The 19,356-nt window shown below is 49.4% G+C and overlaps 1 protein-coding gene across 2 annotated transcripts in view; it reads right to left on the bottom strand.

Moving 5' to 3' along the window:
- Positions 1-19,356, bottom strand: part of HUWE1 (HECT, UBA and WWE domain containing E3 ubiquitin protein ligase 1) — a 1,655,742-nt gene that overhangs the window by 384,707 nt on the left and 1,251,679 nt on the right. The window contains exons 60-61 of one of the 2 annotated variants that reach the window (XM_078664564.1): positions 2,088-2,337; positions 1,285-1,433 (exon numbers count right to left, since the gene is read on the bottom strand). In XM_078664564.1, the coding sequence (XP_078520690.1) occupies positions 1,285-1,433; positions 2,088-2,337 (399 nt within the window). The remainder of the gene's footprint in view (positions 1-1,284; positions 1,434-2,087; positions 2,338-19,356) is intronic. The other variant, XM_078664565.1, reaches the window with a different exon arrangement.

The following is a 19,356-nucleotide window of genomic DNA, read 5'->3' as shown; positions in this document are numbered from 1 at the left end:
TTTTCAAATAGATCTGTCCGCCCAAGTTTCGCTAACATTTTTTTTACATTAAAAATTTCATTCCCCTTTTCGAGCCTGAGACAATCTTTTAAAATCTGTCGATTTAAGGTTAATTCTGGGTTAAGCCAGGTTTTTAGCCAACAAATAAGGGGGAGCCAAGCTGATCTGATCAGACAAATACCCCATCCCCAACTCCTGGTGAGTGGCAAACGTGGGTGAAGATTGGGGAATAGATAAAAGGGAGCAAAAAAAATTATTTTCCACCTTTTGTAGCTCATCCACATGTTTGTACCCCCATATAGCTGCACCATACAACGCTGCTGCCAAGCATTTTGCTTTATAAATAGAAAGAATCGCTTCACAGGGCTTTCCCCCTAACTGCTGTCCATATACTCTTAAATGACAGCACTGCACTTACAGTGCCCAGAAATGGCCCTTGGTACTGTAGGGGCACAGGGCTCATACACCTGAGCCCTCCCCTCTGGCATAGGGCACCCAGCTAGAGGGGTGACTGAAGTATGCCAGGGCAGTGGGTTCTGTGGGCATGGCACACAGGGATGTGTGCCATGTCGACTCTTTGTTTAGTTCTGGACTTTGGCACTCAGCCTGCAAAGGCAGTGTGTGGGAGACAGGGTACAGGGCCCTTGAGGGTGGCACAATAAGTCCTGCAGCCCTCAGGGGTCTTCTCTGGTCACCATGCCCTGGGTACCTAGGGTACCATTTGCTAGGGGCTGACAGGGGCCAGAGATGCCAATTGGGTATTTTGTTTCAGCATAGTTTTTCTTTGTAGGGAAGGAACACAGGCCCTGGGTACCTGATTGGCAGGGACCCAGGGCACACTCAGTCAAAGCACATCAGCAGTTCAGAAAAAAGTGGGGGCATACCAATGCAAGAAAGATGGCACTTTCTCACACTAACCCATTTCAACATGAAATGAAAGGTTAGTCAATGTTTTATTTTCATTGAATTGTTATATTTAGGTTGGCTTCTACTTGCGCACAAGGAGGGAACGTTAAATCTAGCTGAGAAGTATCCATTAAGTGACATTTGTATAAGCTATGTGCGTCAGTCACTGACAGCACTTGTGGCAAGCCAGCTGCTGAGGGAACAATTACCCCGTAAGAAACAGGAGTCCTGTGAAATGTTCAATGGAGGTGAGTGAGAAGCTCTGAATGTTTGATACTATCCAAGAACGTAGAACTGGCTTTGGTTGACAAGGAAATGACAACAGTTCATTAGCAACAGATGCTTATCTCACTCTGCTTTTAAGATACGGATTCTAACCTAGATGGGTTGCAGGATTACCTGCCAGGGGGTCTTCCTCTTCGCTGCTTGTTGAAGGGAGGGGTTCTTCCAGTATTCCCCTAGGATCCGTCCCTAATATGGTAGAATCTTGTGTGGTAGGGAGCTCGGATGATGACACTGTAAAAGAACTGAGAGAGACGAGGAGAGAGGGGGAAGCTTTAACTTTTAGGTAATCAAACCGGCTACAATTTACAATATGTACCTTACCAAATTCTCTGAACACAACCGGTCTCATCTCCTTTGTAAAATCAAACAAGTATAAAACCCTAAACTATAATACATGGTCAGCTATGCCCTTCCACCGCCATCCTCACTCACTTATTGCACAGCTTTCTGCTTTAAACCGACCCGTTGGCTGAAGGGAGGATTAAAAGAGTCTAGGTTTGACTTTGGAATGTACTACAAAACGATGACGCACTTCACAGATTGAGACCAGTGGAATACAAAACGTAGGCAGGCAAAAGAAATACGAAGTGGGTCGGACAGATTTTCTCAGCCATCCATGAACTCCTGTCTCAACAGTATGCAATTAAGTGCCAAGGGAACCTGTATTCAGAGCCCCATACCTCAGTCACAGACAAGATAAAGACAATAAATTGCTCAATGCATTATTGATCTATTTTTCAAGTAAGTCCTACCTAAAATATTGACTTACTAGAGCCACTCCATGTGTAGTTTGAATAAGAACCCACAACTGCTGTGGCACCAAAAAGTAAAATTTGGCAGATAATGCACTCAAAAAGGTCCTGTTCTCATAATAGCGTGCACATATGCCTACTTACCTCACTTCTACTTGTGGCGAAGGATCCGGTTGGCCCTCACTTTCAGATGGTGCTTCGATATCTTGGGGTACAGAGACATTGGCAGTATCTGCTCCCAGCTGCTCAGTGCTTACATGTCCTGTGTTTTCTCCACCCCCTTCATCCAGCGTGCCGGAAGCTAAGCTACTGGTGTCCATAGGTGAGCCCTCCAACTGGCTGCTGACAGCCGTCAGGGCATCAGAATCTTCAGCTCGCTCAGGTGACAATGAGGCTAATGGAGGCAATAGAGAAGGGCAAGAGATTATGTATGGAATGAGAGAATGAGAAGAGAAAACGTTACTGTGAGAAGCTGGCTTGGTATACTGTGTACACTTACACCAATACAGACAACCCTTACGCACAAGTTAGTTACCTTCGGTAACGATATATCTGTAAGAATCAGTTGTTAGTGTTAGATTTCTTACCTTAGAATATCCCCAGGCCTTAGACTGGATCCGGAAAGTTTTGCGTAGCAGTACCCCTGCGCTTCGGTAGGCGTCGTCTGTGGTTCCCCGTCCGTCGTTGTGATCGCCGGGATGACGGAGTACTTAGACGCCGCCCTCGTGTGCTGACGTCAGTTCTTGTACATAGCTTTCCGCGCCAGGAACGCAGCCATGCCAGAGACCGACACTGGTGCCATGAAACTAGGGCCCTCAAAGGGAGATATCTTAACCCTAGATATCGGTTCGCAGAACGGGGAGGATGGGTGGGGCGGTAAGGAATCCAACACTAACTACTGTTTCTTACAGATATATCGTTACTGAAGGTAATTAACTTGTTCATCTGAAAGAAACAGTTTAATTTTAGATTCCTTACCTTAGAATAGATACCCCAGCAATACCAACCCCGGAGGTGGGTCTGCGAACCAAGATCACACCAGAAAGTCCTGGAGGACGGAACGGCCAAAGAAGCCATCCCTCCGGACTTGACTGTCCAGGCAATAGTGTCTTGCAAACATGTGCAGCGAGGCCCATGTAGCTGCCTGACATATGTCCTGCAAGGGGACTCCCCGGCCCAGGGCAGTTGTAGTCGCTGTGGCCCGAGTGGAATGAGCCCGCAATCCAACAGGGGGCTCCTTTTTCGCCAAGAAGTAACAGACCTTGATGCACCACATGACCCACCGAGAGATGGTCGTTTGTGCACCGCCCGTCCCTTCTTAGCACCAACGTAACCAACAAAGAGCTGGTCGTCCACCCGGAACTGGCGTGTGCGATCCAGATAAAATGAGAGCACACGTTTTGGGTCCAGACGGTGGAGCCTCTCTTCCTCTTTCGAGGGATGCGGAGGTGGCAAGAAGGTGGGCAAGGGGATGGACTGTTCGATATGAAAGGCTGTAACCACCTTGGGCAGGAAAGAAGGACGAGTTCTCAGAACAACTTTGTGCGGATGGACAGAGGAAAGGAGGTTTAGAAGATAGAGCCTGGAGCTCACTCACTCTCCTGGCAGAGGTGATGGCAACCAGGAATGCAGTCTTAAGAGTCAGACGACGAAGAGGGCAATTGTGAAGTGGCTCGAAAGGAGCGCACATCAAATAGGTTAGAACAAGGTTCAAGTCCCACTGAGGCATCATGAAAGGAACAGGAGGAAACCTGTGTGTGATGCATTTAAGAAATCTATTTACAACAGGGGACATGAAAAGAGAAGGCTGATCAGGAAGCCTCAAGAAGGCTGAAATGGCAGAGAGGTAGCCTTTGACAGTGCCCAGAGCAGAGCCCTGCTGGGCAAGAAGAAAGAGGAGTGTAGGAGAGTGGGGTCTGCAATCCTATGGTCACCCCAGATTTTTACTTTTTGCTTCACTGGTTTACGACTTTCCCTGGCTGTGGGCCTGCTAATCAGACCCACAGCCTAGCTGTTCTCTCTCTAAATTACAACCATGTACCTTGGGTGCATTTTACCAATTGGTACTGGGCCACCTTATCAGTCCCTGTAAAGCATACCTTAGGTATCCAGGGCATAGGTGTACCCAGGGCCTACCAGGGGCTGAAGCATGTATTATGCCACCCCTGGCTGGCCACCCAAACAGACACAACTGGCTGCACGACGGCTGGGGCAAGGTGGTGTAAACACCCTTTGCTTTAGATATAGTATTCCTATATCTAACCCTAAAATGGACACATATATTCCTATCAGTCACTCCTATGGCAGGCCTTATCAATCCTGAAGAACAAAGAGGGAATGCCAGTACTGATACAGAAATTATTTAACATTTAGACACAGAACCCGAAAGAGTAATTCAAGGCTGGGAGCTGATTAGTAGCTTTTATTATTTAGTTCAAAAGAACAGCTGTATTTTAGAAAAACGTATTCAAAAAGATAAACAATATTACATGCTACGCACAAAAATAAGAAATAAGGGAATCTTTCATCATATCAAGCATGTCACAAGCATACAACATTCAACCATTCGGGAACAACAGGAATTATTAACATGTGCAATATATTACAGTGATTAATATGTTACAGTGAACAAACAAGCACAGCAAAGCTGGAGAAGGCCACGGTCTGCAAGATATCTTGGATGATATTACTAGAGAATTATATACAAAAAGTACATTCCTTACACAAATTAAGCTATTCTTGGTTTTTTTTGTTTAAAGAAACAATAAACAAAGTAATGTACAAGAAGTGGTGAAAAGCAACAGAGCGGTTCAAATGAGCTTATCACCCATGCAGACTCGAGGGTGGCAATGGGCCTACGCGTTTCGAATCCTGCCGATCTATGAGGATTCTCTTCAGGGCCTTTAGTTATATCTATAACAAGAGAAAAGAAAAGAAGGTTTGAGGAAGAGAGTTAAAATGTACATACAGTGGATCAACATCAGATTCCTCACTCGGGTTACCCCCTCTCATCCGCAGCTTCCCGGGGTGGTGGAAATACTAGGCTCGGGGGAAAACATAATTATAGAAGCAGGCTCGAATTCCCTACGGGGCCTAATCAAAGTGGCTGAAGAATGAAAAACATTTGTGGTCTTACCTGCCTTAAGGTGGGCGTGAATGCTATGCTAGAGGCAGAGTCACTTAGGAGAACGGAGGTGGTGCCTATAAATGAGTGGACACACATATAATCAGAATAGGCATTTTACTGATACAGGGCTACAAGTTCTAAAAATAACTACCACAGTCCTTACCTATTGTTAATAAGCCTTTATTTTGGAGTGCAACGGCCGTCGAAATGGAAGTGAGAAAAGCACGATGTCTATAAAAAAGAATAGCGGGACACAAGCTTTTGTTAACTAAAATTGCCTCGAGACGCTAACATGTTGGAGTGTAACTGCTGTCATTTCTTACCAAAAAGAATGGACATTCAAAGATGAGATTGCTGTAATCATTATCTAGGATGGTTTAAGGAACCGTGGTTGATTGCGAAGGGCGTGGTCCGCCAAACGCAGCTTGCTGCTTACAAACGGATCAAAAGCCCTGCAAAATGTAACATAATGAATGTTAGCGGACCATTGGAACGAGTCTAACTAAATTGGAAAAAAGTTGTAGGCGTATTACCATGGACACGGCGCAGCACGCTGGAAGCATTTTGAAAGGGATTGCTACGGTAAAAAACAACGGGATAAGGGTTAGTTACGGGGCAGTATAGTATAGCTGGCTGACACTACGAGACATACGTCTGATAATACTCACAATTGAATCACTATTCCAGGGCCTCGGTCGACGGCGTGGCAAGGAGTACGCACTCTGGCACAAGCGCCTTAGCTAGCTGGGCTGCCGTGCAACCGCCCATATATACAGGTCGGTAATTGGTAGACGCCCACTATGTTTCCGGTATTCAGTTTGGAAACAGAAAACCCGGGCCGGATTAGCAGGCCCACAAGGTTTTCCAGTGGTCCACTAAAAACGAGGGATTTGGCAGGCATAGGGGGAACAAACCTACTTATAATTTAAATATTTCAACTCAGTTCATTCAGCCCAGACACCGAGGTGTCAAATTTGACTATTAAAAAAGCTTCCCGTTTTGACAAAGCAAGATTTTGATCGCCACCACGAGGATTTTTTTCCACTTTGGAAATCACAGTCCATTTGAGGTCACTGACAACATGTTGCATCCGCGTCCAGTGGAGCACCAGAGGGGCATTTTCGACTTTCTTTTTAATTCTCGATTTGTGTTGCGAGATCCGATGTCGGATCTCCTGATTGGTTTTACCTATGTACAGTAGGTGACAAGGGCATGTAATGCCATAAACAACAAACTTACTCTTACAGTTACTAAAGGATTCATGTTTCCAGAAGATGCCGTTATGCTGGAACAATGAACCCTCAATAGAAGATTCACAACAAAGGCACGTGCCACATTTATGGTGTCCACTAATGGGGGGCATCCCCATCATTTGGCGCAATGTCACAGGTTTAGGTGCTGGCATCGCAGCACGGACAATGTGGTTTGCAATGTTATTTTCCTTTTTGAAGGCAAATAGAGGCATGTCTACAAGGCTTTCATCCAGGTCTTTCACTAGATGCCAATTCTGCTTTATGACTTTTTTCAGATGATTAGCATTGGGGCAATACGTAGTGACACAAACCTGTCGTTTCAGGTCAGGTTTAATTTTTCGTTCTAGGGTGGTCTCACGTGGTGTCCATTGTGCTCTCTTCATACAGCTCTTCACAAGTTTCTTTGGGTATCAATGGTTAAACGATAGAACTGCTGATATAAAATTCAGCATTTCCAGTTCCACTAGGAGGATTGCTTTCTTAGACGTGGAGGTTTTCCCTTGTGAAGGGAAACTGGCCACTACTCTATACAGCAAGCCCACTGACAGAAACAAGTCCCTGATGTTTTCAAGTAACCACCCCAGGAACCTCAGAGAAAACCTCCCCTATGGGCAGTTCCTTCGAGTCCGCAGGAACTGCACATTTAAAGAAGATTTTCAATATCACTCAGCCAATTTAACATCTAAATTGTGTGATAGGGGATACCCAAAGAAACTTGTGAAGAGCTGTATGAAGAGAGCACAATGGACACCACGTGAGACCACCCTAGAACGAAAAATTAAACCTGACCTGAAACGACAGGTTTGTGTCACTACGTATTGCCCCAATGCTAATCATCTGAAAAAAGTCATAAAGCAGAATTGGCATCTAGTGAAAGACCTGGATGAAAGCCTTGTAGACATGCCTCTATTTGCCTTCAAAAAGGAAAATAACATTGCAAACCACATTGTCCGTGCTGCGATGCCAGCACCTAAACCTGTGACATTGCGCCAAATGATGGGGATGCCCCCCATTCGTGGACACCATAAATGTGGCACGTGCCTTTGTTGTGAATCTTCTATTGAGGGTTCATTGTTCCAGCATAACGGCATCTTCTGGAAACATGAATCCTTTAGTAACTGTAAGAGTAAGTTTGTTGTTTATGGCATTACATGCCCTTGTCACCTACTGTACATAGGTAAAACCAATCAGGAGATCCGACATCGGATCTCGCAACACAAATCGAGAATTAAAAAGAAAGTCGAAAATGCCCCTCTGGTGCTCCACTGGACGCGGATGCAACATGTTGTCAGTGACCTCAAATGGACTGTGATTTCCAAAGTGGAAAAAAATCCTCGTGGTGGCGATCAAAATCTTGCTTTGTCAAAACGGGAAGCTTTTTTAATAGTCAAATTTGACACCTCGGTGTCTGGGCTGAATGAACTGAGTGAAGTATTTAAATTATAGGTAGGTTTGTTCCCCCTATGCCTGCCAAATCCCTCGTTTTTAGTGGACCACTGGAAAACCTTGTGGGCCTGCTAATCCGGCCCGGGTTTTCTGTTTCCAAACTGAATACCGGAAACATAGTGGGCGTCTACCAATTACCGACCTGTATATATGGGCGGTTGCACGGCAGCCCAGCTAGCTAAGGCGCTTGTGCCAGAGTGCGTACTCCTTGCCACGCCGTCGACCGAGGCCCTGGAATAGTGATTCAATTGTGAGTATTATCAGACGTATGTCTCGTAGTGTCAGCCAGCTATACTATACTGCCCCGTAACTAACCCTTATCCCGTTGTTTTTTACCGTAGCAATCCCTTTCAAAATGCTTCCAGCGTGCTGCGCCGTGTCCATGGTAATACGCCTACAACTTTTTTCCAATTTAGTTAGACTCGTTCCAATGGTCCGCTAACATTCATTATGTTACATTTTGCAGGGCTTTTGATCCGTTTGTAAGCAGCAAGCCGCGTTTGGCGGACCACGCCCTTCGCAATCAACCACGGTTCCTTAAACCATCCTAGATAATGATTACAGCAATCTCATCTTTGAATGTCCATTCTTTTTGGTAAGAAATGACAGCAGTTACACTCCAACATGTTAGCGTCTCGAGGCAATTTTAGTTAACAAAAGCTTGTGTCCCGCTATTCTTTTTTATAGACATCGTGCTTTTTTCACTTCCATTTCGACGGCCGTTGCACTCCAAAATAAAGGCTTATTAACAATAGGTAAGGACTGTGGTAGTTATTTTTAGAACTTGTAGCCCTGTATCAGTAAAATGCCTATTCTGATTATATGTGTGTCCACTCATTTATAGGCACCACCTCCGTTCTCCTAAGTGACTCTGCCTCTAGCATAGCATTCACGCCCACCTTAAGGCAGGTAAGACCACAAATGTTTTTCATTCTTCAGCCACTTTGATTAGGCCCCGTAGGGAATTCGAGCCTGCTTCTATAATTATGTTTTCCCCCGAGCCTAGTATTTCCACCACCCCGGGAAGCTGCGGATGAGAGGGGGTAACCTGAGTGAGGAATCTGATGTTGATCCACTGTATGTACATTTTAACTCTCTTCCTCAAACCTTCTTTTCTTTTCTCTTGTTATAGATATAACTAAAGGCCCTGAAGAGAATCCTCATAGATCGGCAGGATTCGAAACGCGTAGGCCCATTGCCACCCTCGAGTCTGCATGGGTGATAAGCTCATTTGAACCGCTCTGTTGCTTTTCACCACTTCTTGTACATTACTTTGTTTATTGTTTCTTTAAACAAAAAAAACCAAGAATAGCTTAATTTGTGTAAGGAATGTACTTTTTGTATATAATTCTCTAGTAATATCATCCAAGATATCTTGCAGACCGTGGCCTTCTCCAGCTTTGCTGTGCTTGTTTGTTCACTGTAACATATTAATCACTGTAATATATTGCACATGTTAATAATTCCTGTTGTTCCCGAATGGTTGAATGTTGTATGCTTGTGACATGCTTGATATGATGAAAGATTCCCTTATTTCTTATTTTTGTGCGTAGCATGTAATATTGTTTATCTTTTTGAATACGTTTTTCTAAAATACAGCTGTTCTTTTGAACTAAATAATAAAAGCTACTAATCAGCTCCCAGCCTTGAATTACTCTTTCGGGTTCTGTGTCTAAATGTTAAATAATTTCTGTATCAGTACTGGCATTCCCTCTTTGTTCTTTTGGATATCGGCTCAGCCATACTGATTAGAGCCACCCCCTCATAGTTTTTTGGTTATCAATCCTGAAGGCAGAGTGCTTGGAATTATGTGAGATGGTGCTCTGGCATGAGCTGAGCCCGTTTGCAGCTTGCGGAACCAAGTCCAAATAGCTGTTCCATGATAACGCTATACCATATACTCTTAAGTGCATTATAATCCTCGCGGTTAAATGCTAACTTTGGCATAGCATTATCAAAACATGTCGAGTAAGGTGTCATACGAATTGGAATACTAACTGTGAGAAGTTGGCCTGATGTGCAGTGCTCACTATTCTAGTGATCACTATATATCAGTCCAAACAACCCTTATTGATGATTGGTTGTAAGTCAACCTTATAGACCAGCTATCCTAGTAGCATGGATACGAGCAGTCTAAGGCTAAGACTCTAGAGGGCGTGTTAAGCCAGCTGTTTTACCATCACATTACCCCTTGAACACCCAGTGAAAGGACACCACACAAGTGTTATGAAAATAAACAATGTATTTATTAGAATCACAACAACCCTGTACTCTTTATGAGGACAGGGTGCTAGGCACACAACAAAACTCTTACGAAAATACTTAAGTTAGCACGGTATACACAAATGCCCGAGGGGCACGAAAAACCATATACTCTAAAACTGGAATGCGAAATTACTAGCAGGTAAGTACAGTACTAATAGGCTTTGGAATCGCTAGGACTTGACTAGGGAATCGTTAGATTACTTCTAGGGGGCCCAGGGGACTCGGGTGCAGAGTGTGCACTCTCACGCGGGATGCGGGACAAAGTCTATGTTAGCTAGTAAAGGCAAAGTTAGTGTTCACGGGCGAACCCGACCTGGTAGGGAGAAAACGACAGTGGATCCTGACCCTTGGATAGTGAGGCTATGCTGGGGCACCGAAATGCCGAAGTTACCTAGCCCAGGGGCTGCAGCTGCATAGGTCTCAAAAGACGTCAGGAATCCTCGTTGCCGGACCAGGAGCCTGGAAGAAAGATGCTGGCAGGCGACCAGTGAAGATAGTTCGAGTTGATCCAAGCCTGGATCTGGAAGATGGATGACACCTGAAAGCAGAGGGGACCAAGTTCGTGACTACTAACCAGTAGTCAGTGGGCACCAGGAGGGCACCGGATGGTAGTCACCTCGACTAGGTGAGTGGGCGACGCTGGCTCTGCAGATCTCACGGACCAGGAGGCGTTGTCGGCGACCAGGATGGAGAGGCGAGCTGTCCCACGATGGATGAAGCTGTCGGCGTCGAAGTTACCCAGGATTGGGCAACAAGCCTTGGCTAATTCAAGCCCACGCGGTGGACTCAAAATGGCGTCTTGAGTGGACCAGGAGGGTCCGGGGTGCTCCTCTTCTGGAAGGGAGCAAGAGCCAGTCTGGAGCAACCAGACCAGCAGCAGTGATGTCGTCGGGCGTCGTTCAGAAGGCCACAAGCCAGCGGGCTAGTAGCCAAACAACGCAGTGAGCAGCAAAAAGCAGAAGGGCCCCACGCCGATCGTGGAGATGCTGGGGGGCTGATCTTCGGTGCTGGAGCTGCTCAGGGTCGGGGCTTCTCGGACCCCAAAGCACTCACCAGGAAATTACTCGGCGGGCTTGCTGTGCAGAAGTCGTGCAGTCTTGGCAATAGTCGGTCCCTTGAGGTCTCGTCGCACTCACGGTTCTCAGCTTGGCTGTAGAGGTGAGTAGAGGTCGGAGGTGCCAGGGAAGCCGGGTCTTGTCGAGCTGGGCAGTCGGATTCCGGAGGGGTTAGCATTCCACCCTTCTAGAGGGACACGACATGTATGTAACTGTGAACCCCGGTTAAAGTCAGACATAGCCTCAGCTCCACAAAATGGATGTTGCCACCGAGACACAAGTCTGCCCTCCTGCTGCTGGGAGTCCTTCCAGCAACGGAGGCCTGGACAAAGGGTTTCCTGTCAGGGGCGGTGCCAGCACCATCCCAGACAGGATTTTGTGTATCCCAGGTAGGCAGGGCTGAAAGGAAGGTGACTGCAAGTGGCACCCCGGTGCTCTTGCGGTTTGCTGTAAGTCCATCCTCCGGATCAAAACTGCCCAGCTCGACCCTCCTGGTCCACTCCAGACGCCATTTTGAGTCCACCGCGTGGGCTTGCATTTGCCAAGAGTTGTTGCCCCAATCCTGGGTCCAGCGACGTCGACAGCAAATACCTTCGTGGGACAGCTCGCCCCTCCATCCTGGTCGCCGACAACGCCTCCTGGTCGAGAGACAGCAGAGCCCAGCGTCGCCCACTCACCTGGTCGAGGTGACTTCGCCCGGTGCCATCCTGGTGCCCACCTAATCACCGGCTAGTGATTCAGGACTTGGTCCCCTCTGCTTACAGGTCTCCATCTTCATCGATCCAGGCTTGGATCACATTGAACATCTTCACTGGTCGCCTGCCAGCAACTTCTTCTTTCAGGCTCCATAGACTGCAACGAGGATTCCCGACGTCTTTTCAGACCTATGCAGCCGCCGCCCCTGGGCTAGGTAACCTAAGCATTTCAGTGCACCAGCATAGCCTAACTATCTAAGTGTCCAGATCCTTTTACGTTTCAGCTCTACCTAGTCGGATTCGTCCGATAACACTAACTTTGCATTTACTAGCCTCCATAGACTTTGTTCCGCATCCCGCGTGAGAGTGCACACTCTGCACCCGATCTCCCTAGGCCTCCTGCTCGTAATCTAAAGGTTCAGTAGTCTAGTCCTAGTGATCCCAAAGCCTCTGAGAATAGTTACTTACCTGTTAGTAATTCGCATTCCACTTTTGTAGTATATGGTTTTTCGTGCCCCTAGGGCATTTGTGTAAATTGTGCGACTTAGTGTTTTCTTAAGAGTTTTGTATTGTGCTTAGCTCCCTGACTCAAAGAGTTCAGGGTAGTACTGTTATAAATAAATATACTTTTATTTTCATAACAACTTGTGTGGTGTCCTTTCACTTGGTGTTCAAAGGGTAAATGTGGTGGTAAACAGCTGGCTTAACACGCCCTCTAGAGTTTAGCCTAAAGACTGCTCTTGTCCATGCTACTAGGATAGCTGGTCTATCAGGTTGACTTACAACCAATCATCAATAAGGGTCGTTGGAATGATACATAGTGATCACTAGAATAGTGAGCACTGCATATCAGGCCAACTTCTCACAGTCGTCGTGGTTCGTCGTCAGAAGGGCCACTAGCCAACGGGCAAGTGACCTGGACAACGCGGTGAGCAGCAAAGAGCAGAAGGGCCCCACGCAGATCTCGTGGATGCAAGGGGGCTGAACTTCGGTGCCGGAGCTGCTCAGGGTCGGGGCTTCTCTTACCCCAAAGCACTCGGTCGAGGGTCACTCGGTGGTCGTGCTGGACAAGCGTTGTGCAGTTCTGAAGATGGCCGGTCCCTCGAGGTCTCGTCACACCCACGGATCTCAGCTGGGCTGATGATGCAGGTAGAGGTCAGAGGTGCCAGGGAAGCCGGTTCTAGTCGAGCTGGGCAGTCTTGATCCGGAGGAGAGACTTACAGCAAACCGCGATGCTTGGTTGGTGCCTGCGGGTGCAGGGTGACTACTCCTTAGTCACAAGGGAGAAATCTTAGGAAGAAGTCTTGAGTTCCTTTCGTAGAAAGTAGTTTCAGGATTCAAAGATTATCTAATTTGGAAGGGGGCCTGCTCCTACCTTTATCCTGAGAAAAGGGGCTGGCACGCGACTAAGTCCTGCCCTATGGGTGGGACTAGGAGGGGGGTGGTTACACCCCTCTCCTTTGTCCGGTCTCTCCCCAGCTCAGGGGCTGGTGTGCCCCAGGAACTGGTTTGAGCCGGCATATGCACAGTGAGCACCGGGGTGCCACTTGCAGTCACCTTCCTCTATAGCCCTGCCTACCTGGGATACACAAAACCCTGTCTGGGATGGTGCTAGCACCGCCCCCGACAGGAAACCCTTTGTCCAAGCACTCCTCGCTGGAAGGACTCCCAGCAGCAGGAGGTCAGACTTGTGTCTCGGTGGCAGCATCCATTTTGTGGAGCTGAGGCTATGTTCGACTTTAACCGGGGTTACAGGCTACCAACATGTCTTCTCCCTCTAGAGGGGTGGAATGCTACCCCCGTCGCCTGAACTGGCGAGGGGGTAGTATTCCAAAGCGTATGACACCTTACACGACATGTTTAGATAATGTCAGACCAAAGTTACCATAACCGCGAGGATTATAAGGCACTTAAGAGTATATGGTCTGACGCTATCATGGAAACGGCTAAGGGATAGATCCCGAAAGCCGCAGACAGGCTCAGCTCATGCCAGAGCACCATCTCACACGATTCTAAGCACTCTGCCTTCAGGATTGTTAAGGCCTGCCATAGGAGTGACTGATAGGAGATCTGTGTGCCCATTTTCAGTTTAGATATAGGTATACTATATCTAGAGCAGGGGTGATTACACCTCCTTGCCCCCAGCTGTCAAGCAGCCAGTTGTGTCTGTTTTAGTTAGTCAGCCCAGGGGTGGCATAATGCATGCTGCAGCCCCTGGGAGACTTCTGGGTGCACCTCTGCCCTGGGTACAGGGACTTGGAGAGGGCCCAGTGCCAATTCAGTACCTGGGTACAATTTGGAATGGAGAGAACAGCTAGGCTGTGGGTCTGATTAGCAGGCCCACAGCCAGGGAAAGTCGTAAACCAGTGAAGCAAAAAGCAAAAATCTGGGTGATCATAGGATTGCAGACCCTACTCTCCTACAGCCTACCGTGAACCGCAGGTAATGCCGGTGGGCCGGCAGAACGGGGATGTGAAAATAAGCGTCCTGCAAGTCCAACGCTACCATCCAGTCTCCAGGGTCCAGGGCAGCTAGGACCTAAGCCTATGTCAGCATTTTGAACTTCTCCTGCCGGAGGAAGCCGTTGACGCTCCGGAGGTCCAAGATAGGGCGTAGGTCTCCTTTCCCCTTTTTGGGTACCTGAAAGTAGTGGGAGTAGCAACCACGCCCTACTTCTGGCCCAGGAACACGCACGATGGCCCCCTTGGCCAAGAAGGCCATAACTTCCTCCTGCAGAAGTTGCAAGTGATCCTCCGACATGCGGTGGCATGGCTGGAGGGGTCGTCTTAAAGGGGAGGGAGTAGCCCCTTCGGACAATTTGCAGCACCCACCTGTCCGATGTGATGGTGCGCCAGTGGAGGAGGTGATTGTGAACCCTGCCCCCCACTGGTGTCGAATGGGCCTGAAAGCTCTGACTAGGAAGGCTTTGAGGTAGATGCTGCGGGGCATATGTGGACTGACCTTGCCGTTGTCCTCTGGCACCGCCACGGCTGTTACCACGTCCGCATTGATGTCGGGTCTGCGGCCTGTGGCTAGCTGGATGTGTGGGGGCGCCCCTTCCTTGGCCACGAAAGGGGCGAAAAGCGGAAATATACTGCCGTTGTCCGAGGCCCAAGGACTTGGCCGTAGCCCTGGAGTCCTTGAAAGAGGCGACAGCCATCAAAAGACATGTCCGTATGGGTGGCCTGGACATCCCCTGAAAAGTTGGCGGACCTCAGCCAGGCGTGGTGTGTAACCGCCACGGTCGTTGAATTCGCCCTACCCAGCGAGTCCGTGGTATCAAGTTCACACCGTATCGAATAGCATGCTGCATCCCGCCCTTCCGCTAGGGCTTGGGTAAGCTTTCCCTGGACCTCCACCGGGCACTGGGGCAGCACTTCCGCAACTGTATCCCACAGAGAGTGGGTGTAACGGCCCAAAAGGCAGGCGGTGTTGACAGACCGCAGCCCCAAACTCAGAGAGGAGAACAGTTTCTTCCCAAACTGATCGTACCTTTTGGATTCCCGATCCGGAGGAGCGGTCGGGAATGCGCTCTGGGATGTAGAGGCCTAGATCACCAGGCTCTCTGGGGTGGGGTGAACGGACAGGAAGCTGGGGTCGCCCGGAGCCGGGCGGTGGCGTCGGGCCATGTTTCGATCTACAGGAAGGCCCGTAGAGAGTTTGGACCAGGTGCCCACCAGAACGTCGGTGAGGGCTTTGTTAAATGGCAGGAGAGGCTCTGAGGAGCTTGCCTGCGGTTTGAGCACCTCAGTGAGGAGGTTAGTCCTCACAGCCGCGACAGGGAGCTCAAGAGCCAAGGCCTTGGCTGCCCTAGTCAACACCACGCTGTAAGCAGCCCCCTCCTCCAAAGCCACGGTAGGAGGGGAGACAAATCCAGTGTCGGGCAAAGTGTCCAGACCACTGGCCTCCCCCAGCTCGTCTGCCCAGTCCTGGCTCAACTGGCACTGCAGTGCCAGAGGATCCTCAGACCCCTCAAAGTCCTCCTCGTCATCCATCTCTTGATAGTCAGGGAAAAATGATAGAGCCGGGTCGCCGGTGAATGGCTCACCCATCGGCGTCGAAGACGGCGCCGGACCGGGGTTGGAACCGGGGACGTCGTTGTGGGCGACACCCTTGGGGACGGCGCCAGCGGAGTGGTCGTAAGGTCAACTGGCGACGTCCCGGAGTCGTCGACGGCGCTGGGGCCGCAGCACCCGACGGCGCCTAAGCTGCCGGCCTGCTAGGGCTCTCAGACGGACCCGCGGGGCCCGGAGGCGCCTCGACAGGGCCCGACGGTGGGAAGTGAGTCCTCATGGCCACGAGGAAGTCACGAATCTCTTCCGGTGTCGCGTGCAGCCCAGGGACCAGCGGGGATTTGGAGCTGGACGCGGGGTTCATGTGGCTCCGGCAGAACCGCCCTGCTGCGTTGCGTCGGAAGTGCAATGACGCTTCTTTGACTTCTTTTTAAAGTGCCTCGACTTATCTGAGGACTTGGAGCCCGATGAGTGGTGGTGACTCGTCGAGCGGCGATGACTGCGGCCCCGCGACCGGTCCCTCGACCTCCTTCTGGACCTGAAGCAGCGCCGGGCCGACTGCCTGAGCTTGAGTCGCTTACAGGACCACTCCCTCCTAGCCTTCGAGGTCAATGCCCGGCAGTCGGGGCACGACCTTGTCATCGTGGTCGGCCCCGAGACAGTAAAGGCACTGACGGTGGGGGTCGGTCACCGACATCAAGCAGAGAAAATCCTCGCAAGGTTCAAACCCAGGCATCCCTACCAGCACCGCGAGTAGAAGATCGTCTCGAGAAGTGATCCAAAATAGATCAAAAAGTTAGTCAAAAAATGACTAAGTACTGCTCTTCCCGAATCTGCGCTTGCTGGCGCGGAAAAAAGAAGAACGGACGTCAGCGTGCGAGGGCGGCGTCTAGGTACTCCGACAGTCATCCCGGCGATCACGACGCCGACGACGGACACGGAGCCGCAGACGACGCCTACAGACGTGCATGGGTACTGCTACGCAAAACTTTCCAGATCCAGTCTGACGCCTGGGGATATTCGAAGGTAAGGAATCTAACACTAATCCGTTTCTTTCAGATAGTGATTTTAGTGGTCTTAGACAACCTTAGAAAGCCCTCTACGTGTTAGCTGTGGAGAGCAGCTTTCATGCTTAGTCCAGGAGGAGAGTAAAGCAGCTTGTATTACCAGAACATAATCTTATAGTTATAGATTAAGTGAAAAGGAACCACACAGAGTATTTATAAAAATATGTATTTATTATAAGACACTCACTAACACATACAGATATCTCCTAGCCGGAGATATAACCAATGCACACAATACTTTTCAATAGAAACAGGTAAGTAGCACACAATACACAGCAGTCACCATGCGGAGACCAAACCATATACTAAAATAGTGGGATGCCAACCACGACTTAAGTCAAGACTATACCCAGAAGACGCAGTAGTACCGGGGACACAAGGACCCACCCGAGGTAAGTAACCAGGAGTCCCACGAAGGCCGTGTGCAGAGTGTAAACAGGACCGTGGGATCAATGCAAATCATTGGGTAAGTCGCGATTGCAATTTTAAAGAAGGACCCTTCCCAGTGGACCCTGAAGAAACCCTGTGGAAGATAGAAGGCTGGAGAGCCACCCCACCCGTGGAGACCTTAGGAACCAGGATGCCGGCACCAGGAACGCTGGGTGCATAGGTGTGAAGTGGCGTCTGAAACCGCTGTTGAACCCAACGGAGGACTTCAGGAAGATGCAGCTGCTGGGGAAGGTGAAAGTGTCCAGTGGAACCCAAAGGTGGAATCAAGATGTGAAGAACCTGCAAGCGGAGGGCAAAGAGTCCATGTCACTCAAGAGTGACCAGGAGGCACCGAAAACTAATGCCCACCGATGTACAGTGTTGCAGGAGAGCCGACTGTGACCTTGGAACGTGCAGCTGTGTGGACCAGGTGATGCTGTGGAAGTCCAGGAGCCGTACACAAGCTGTCCCACGGATGTCGAGAGTTGAAGGGTCAGTGTCCAGCTGGAGCACCAACAAGCCTTGGAAACTACAACCAACATAGAAGTTGAAGTAAGTACAATATCAGGATCAGCAAGGTCTAGGAGACTCACCGCAAGCAGGGGGAGTCAGGGCACGGCCCAAAATCAGGGGAGCCCAAATAATTCAAAGAAGACCCTCAAGAGGACCCACAGGCCGGAGGCACTGGAGTCACAAGAGGACCTCAAGCAGCTCACCAGAGATGCAAGCCCAAAGTGCAAGTGATACGGTGAGGATGAAGATCTTAGTCACAGGATGCCGGAGGTTGGTGCTTCTTGGAGCCCGAAGATCTTAAAGGAAGGAAGCCAACAACCCTTTGCAACTACAAGTCGATACAGTGCACAGGGGTTTGGTTCCTGCGGCTTTGACACGGGATACTAGCCCAAACTTGGTGAGAGGATATGGCAGGCCGCGAGGTTTGTGAAGTACCACTACCTGTGTCGCTGAGCCTTTCAGAGTCCGTGGGAGCCCAGGATCAGCAGACCTGACAGCTTAGTTGCTGGGCCTGCAGATGCAGGGAAGCGACTCCTTCACGTCAAGGGAGATTCCTTCAGGTGTCTTGGAAGGTTCCTGTATGGCACAGGCGTTCCAGCAGACGAGCAGGGCGACTAAATCAAGAGCAGCAGGAGTCTTCACAGTTGCAGCCTTGATGCCCAGAGCAAAGTCCAGAGTGCCCAGAAAGTTGAAGAAGTGATGTCTGAAATTAATCTGGCCCCACAACGAATCTAGGGACCCACCCACAGGTAAGCCCTTAAATACCCTGAGGAAAGGGTTGGGTTGATTCATGGGTCCCTCCGAGGGAAGGATTTGGACAGTGGGGAGGATATCTTCATGTCCTTTGTCCAGTTTTGCGCCAGAGCATGAGCCAACCCTGAGCTGGTTTGAAGTGGACTATGCAAGGAGAGCACAAAATGTGCCCGTCAAGCAGACTGAGTGGCACTGGCAGGCACTCCCACCGGCCCCAATACACTAAATCCTGTCTGGGAATAGGCCACTACTCCCTGTGACAGGATACCGATTGTCTGCCTCCCCCCTGCTTGACTTGGCAGCAGGAGGGCAGCACCGTGTCTCTGGCCGGCAGCAGCCATGCTGTGCTGTCCAGGTCTAGAAGACTGGTACCGGGAGCACTGAGGGCCTCCCGGAGGAGCTTTACAGTGCATGGAATCATACCTCCCGTTTGATAACAAAAAAGACGGGGTTTGTTACAGCAAGTTTAAGATGGTCATCGCATAATGACACATGGCTACTCTATGTATCGTAATGGCTGATGCACTTGTAACCCGGGAAAATGGTCTCCGAAGGTTGTAGGGGTGTCCTGCTCATGCAGGGGCACCCTCACACTTGGAACCAAGTACTCTGCCTTCAGGATTGAAAGGACTGCTTTAGGGGTGATATAGGTTTTAAGTGCAGTGACCTCATATATAGGCAAACCTATCTGTCGTAAGTGGTGCTCGCACAAGCTTACACAGGCTGCAATGGCAAGCCAGCAGTTATAGTTTAAGTGATCCCCCATGGGTGGTGTAATGCATGCTTCAGCCCTTGGG

Source organism: Lissotriton helveticus, chromosome 10, assembly GCF_964261635.1.
Source record: "Lissotriton helveticus chromosome 10, aLisHel1.1, whole genome shotgun sequence".
Classification (NCBI taxonomy): domain Eukaryota; kingdom Metazoa; phylum Chordata; class Amphibia; order Caudata; family Salamandridae; genus Lissotriton; species Lissotriton helveticus.
The sequence above is the reverse complement of the archived record's forward strand: the minus strand, read 5'-3'. Positions and strand labels throughout refer to the sequence as shown.